This window comes from Apaloderma vittatum, unplaced genomic scaffold (assembly GCF_000703405.1).
Source record: "Apaloderma vittatum isolate BGI_N311 unplaced genomic scaffold, ASM70340v1 scaffold32177, whole genome shotgun sequence".
In the NCBI taxonomy this organism is placed as follows: domain Eukaryota; kingdom Metazoa; phylum Chordata; class Aves; order Trogoniformes; family Trogonidae; genus Apaloderma; species Apaloderma vittatum.
In genome coordinates, this window is record NW_009727251.1 from 2898 (window position 1) to 7831 (window position 4934).

At 47.5% G+C, this 4934-nt stretch overlaps 1 protein-coding gene across 1 annotated transcript in view; it reads right to left on the reverse strand.

Annotated features, from left to right (window-relative positions):
• The window catches only part of LOC104277085 (natriuretic peptides A-like), a gene marked incomplete at its 3' end in the record, with an annotated part of 3898 nt that extends 1936 nt beyond the window's left edge, over positions 1-1962 (reverse strand). Inside the window, exons 1-2 of the mRNA XM_009873621.1 lie at positions 1782-1962; positions 6-260 (exon numbers count right to left, since the gene is read on the reverse strand). Of these exons, the coding sequence (XP_009871923.1) occupies positions 6-260; positions 1782-1901 (375 nt within the window). The remainder of the gene's footprint in view (positions 1-5; positions 261-1781) is intronic.
• Positions 1963-4934: the final 2972 nt, after the last annotated feature.

Below are 4934 nucleotides of genomic sequence, written 5' to 3' on the forward strand. Positions count from 1 at the left end.
CCGATTCTTTCGACCCCCCTCCCAAACCAGCCGGAATCTCTCATCATCCTGGGCATCTGCAGCCCCCGGAGTCTCTTGAGGAAGGGGTCCCTGTAGGACAGAGGTGTGCTGGGAGCCAGCCTGGCTTCAGCTTTCTGCTCCTCGCCCTCCTCTATGACTTCTGGTGGGATCTCCTCCTGGGGTTTGAGTTCTTGAAGGTCAGGATTGGACTCCAGGGCTTCAATCATTGCAAACTTATCCTCCAGTCTCTCCAGCAGAGCCTACAAGAGAAGGGTTATTTTCATGAAACTCCTAGTTTTGCGGCTGTTTGCCAGCTCTTCCAGTCATCCCATTCTGCATCCACCAGTGGTCCCATGGCCAGCCCCAGGGACACTGTCAGGCTGGGTCCCAGGGTTGCTGCTGGTGCTTGAGCTTTGTGCTCTGCAGTAAATCCCTGCGCACACTGATTCCACCTGCGGGCAGCTCTAGCTGAGAGCTGAATGCAGCTGATTGCCACCAAAGAGTATCTTACTGGCAAGGTTAGAACAGCTCTTGGCAGAGAAAAAATACAAGGAAATTAAAAAATACACAGGAAAAATCCAGCTCCAGCTGCCAATGGAAGGGAACCTCAAGGGACCTCTGAGTCCAGAGCCCGCTCTCATGTTCCCAGAGGTGCCCTCAATGCTGCTCGTCAGCAGTTGGCTTTCTCTTCTTTTTTTATTTTTGGCTAAGCCCACCCACTTTCTTGTCACCCCTGGCTATCTCAATGGAGGTCACTGGGAGAAGCTCCTGGTGTTTTCATTAATCTCAGCCCCCGGAGTTCCAGCATTGCTGCTCCTCACAAGCAAGATGCATTTTCCTGGAAATACCCCTGTGCTAAATTTGTGTCTGCTCGGTGACTTCTTCCTGGGTACCGTTCTCTGTAATCTGTAAAGCTTTGTGTAACAGGGACCAGATAATCTCCTCAGGGGCAGCTCAACCAGTTAGAGGAACGGAATTGTCCATCTCTAGAAGCAGAGTGAGGAGGAGCGAGCCCTGTAGCTTGCTCGGCAGCAGGTGCCTCTCCTCAGCTGGATACTGGAACGGGGCAATGTGGCTTTGGTGACACTGTCCCAACCATCCTGGGGAGTTTATTCTCTGGGTCTGACACTGGTCGCTGGTACCAGTCCAAGGAAAGAGTTAAATTTTCAGACTTCATCTTGCAAGATTGAGTCTTAAGCTGTTATTGTGCTGCTACAGTGGATGTTCTGCATCATTTATTAAAATGCAAACCTGGTCATTTTATAGCTCGACTTTTCTGACTGAGTCACACTAACCGATCACACCGTTCCTCCAGCAACTTTTGTAAAAGTTTGCCTTTGGATGCTCCACTTTGCCTCCTCATCTCTCATCCACGTGCAGGCTGACCTGTTTCCCTGTTCCTGCCATTTAGCAGTGGGAACAGGAGCCCGCTTGAAAATTTTCTATCGGTTCTTGTAGAACCACCGTCATGTCCTCACAGAACTGCTTCTCCGGGACTTTGCTCCCAGGAAGGCAGACCTTGAAAAGAAGAACTGAACCCCCAAAGTAGATGTCCTGTAACATCAGAATTTTGTTTCCCACTGCTACCCAGGAGCCCAAGTGAACCCAGCGCTGGAGGATACTGCTCTCCAGAGCTTCCCTGACCCCCTGTGAGGAACGGAGACTTTGTCCCCTGGTGTGTGATTGCCGGTGCGGCTATCCCGGCTTGCGAAAGAAAGGTAAAAATCACACTCTGCTAAGCACCCCCAAAGTTTAACCTTGCTAAGAGAGAGAGTCCTCACCTCCATGCTGGCCAGCTCTTTGGCAGGGCTGAGGCTGTAGATGGGGTTAGCTCGGCTGGACTGGAGCTGGACGAGCAGCAGCAGGAGGAAGCCACAGGAAAAGGAGCCTTTGGTGTCCATGGCGCTGGGTTCGCTGGGGATAGGGAGGTTCAGACTGTTTCTCCTGAGATGTGTCTTCAGGTCTGTCTCTTCCTTGTGCTGTCCTCTCGCTCCCGAAGCTCGTCTTTTATACCCTTTGGGTGTGATCTCTGCTTCCTGGGTTATCAGTGGATTTATCTGGGGCACATTCCAGTCCCGCTGCCGGCATGCGGCTCTGTCAGGGGAAGATTCCCTTTATTAGCTGTCATTAGGCAGCGGCTGCTGGTGCTGAGGAATGTGTGTCACAAGTCAGTGATTTCATGTCACTCCCCCTCCTCTTGATACCAGGCGCTGGGATTACATAGTCCAGTTGGAAATTCTTAGCGGTTTTCTTTCAAGAGACCCCTATGGTCAGATTTACGGAGATGGGAGACGACACCGAATCTGCTCTAAACTCCGCTCAGTTCGAAGCCTTCCATGGGAAAATCGCCTTTTGCAGGGAAAACACCAGGCTTCTCGGGTGAGCATTTGGTGGAGAGTAAAGGCTGGAGATAAATCCACTTTTAGGACACCTAAAGCATTGTGCACACTTTCCTTCTGTATATGGGATGCACAGGCATCGCATACCGCTGAGGGAGCTGAAAATCCCACGTTTGGGCCACTTCTCTTTCCCCGTGCCCGTTGAGGCGATGTCACCGCTGAGACTTTTTATTTGTACGTTGCCAACCGCAGAGGCGCCCGACCCTCAAAACCAGACGATAACTCCTGGCCTGACCCTACGGGGACACCAAGAACCTGCAGCCCCCCACGGCGGCGCCGTTGCAAAACACGAGTCGTTATTGACAGCTAAACATTGAAATCCATGGGATTTCTTTAAGTACCGGTGGCAAGACTTGAGCTTACCTCAATAAAATTTAAAGAAGAGAAGGTCAGATTCAGGAATAATCTTCTCGTACCATCATACAAGAAAACAACTCGCTCGACGAGGACTTTAAGCAGCTGCTTTCGGTGTTATTCAGCGAAGGTATCAGACCCAGCCCCAAGGAAGAATGGCTGAGTTTGTTTTGGGAGGGGTTAAAATGAATTGTTTAGTTTAATATACTAAAACCAAAGAGTATTTCTTTGTTTGTTTGAGGGCTGGAGTTTTCAAGATCAGTTAAAACTGCCCATGCTTAAATGAGAAATTACAAAAAAGGCAGATTTGCTGCAAATTGCTCTTCCAGCCTTGACTTTGTGTGTATAGTGCAACTAAAAATTATTTTCTTTTACAGAACTATGGGAGAGTTCTAAATCATGAAGCATATTTCTTATCCTGCATTTTCCTGTCATTTCTCGTTAGTCGAAACAGGAATGAATACCTGAGTGCATTGAATATGTCCATCTAGTAACAATTTGTTGGCCATTAATACAAATATGGATCTTGAAAGAATCTCCAGAGTGCAGTTCCTAAATAATAACAGAACGATGGAATATTTCTCATATCTGAAATGTCTTAACGTGATGTTTGTGTACAAACATGTGCATGCACCGTTCACATGACCAGCTACCAAAATTACACTAGAAAGGACGTTCTCAAGGTTGGGAAGTCAAACTCAAATGCCTCTTTTTCCTAATATAGCCCAAAGTCATCCCAGCTCTGCTGGAACCCTTCACTAGAAAACACTCCCGACTTCTCCCAAACGCCTTCTTTTTTCAGTACGTGGAGGCAGCACTCGTTCGTTTTATTATTGTGTGTCCCAACACACTGTGATTTGTGCTGTTAGGAAAGAGCTAGGATCCTGATGTTTTGTTTTAATTAACACGCGATACTGCAGTGTCTGTCTAATTCACTAACGAGCTACAAGTATTCCCTTGGTGCTGTTTTTGGGGGTGGATGTGTATGTTTGCGCCAAGACGTGATTTCGTTTTGTAAATGGAGGAAGTATGAGAAGATAAATCGGAATTACTCATTAATATTGAGTTATTATTCATTAATATTGAATTAATTTAAGATGATATTAGGATAATATTGATTTATTATTCATTAATATTGAATTAATTTAGGATAATATTAATTAGGATAATATTGAGTTATTCATTAATATTAAATTAATTTAAGATAACTAGGATCTGTTATTTTTTATTTTTTTGTTTCTTTCTTTTCACCCCCCCACCCACTAAGTGTTCTCTGCTGCGGTCTCTGGGCAAAACGGTCGCTTGAGCTGGGATTTGCCTGAGAGCTCAGCACATCTGCAAAGCCACCCCTGGGGCACAAACCCAGCAGCAAGAAAACAGAGAACAGCAGAGTATCTGGTGTGAAATGCTTCACTTTGAGCAACCTTCCCTGCGAGACAATCCAATACTCCAGGTTCGTGTTCAGTCGCCTGCACTCCGAGGTTCTCCTTCCTTGTTACCGATTTGTTCCTTTTCCATTTTCCGTGTTGCACAGCAGGTAAATGAGATGCAGGGGACTGACTTCAGCCCCAACAACACTTTTCTGAGGCACGGAGATTTCTGTGCAATATTTCATGTACTGTGTATGGGAGTGTGGAGCTGGGCTAAAACAGCCGACCGTCACAGTAACTCTTGTATTTTCAAAGCCAAATCCTTCCCTCTGTCCTGCATCTCGCCGTGCTGCCGAAGCAAAGGGCGTGTGAAATGTCAGAACTCAGCTCATCGTCCCTGGAGCTGCAAAGCTGTCACCTCTTTATTTGCTTGTGGCATTTCAGTTTCATCACCCCTGCAAGATTAATGAGAACTTGAAGCTTTATAGCCCAGCAACAAATAGTCGGGATCCAGGCATCGCCTGCCTGGTCCTGAGGCAGAGGCTGGGTTTGGATTCCTTTCGTCTCCCCGTGACTAAACCCTTTTGACAAGACAACGCCGTGCCCCACACGAGCTCTCTTCCCCTGCCTTGCAGCTCGGTTAGATTAAGAAAGACGCGAAGAGATGAGGGAGGAAACAAAAGGGAAATATCGTGGTGTCCAGCGCCAGGCACACAGCACCACGGCCACGCGACGGGCTGTGCTGCAGTTCAGGTAGCTCAGAGGTTCCTCGCCTTTTTCTTGGAGGAGGAAGCTTATTTTCATCCCAAAC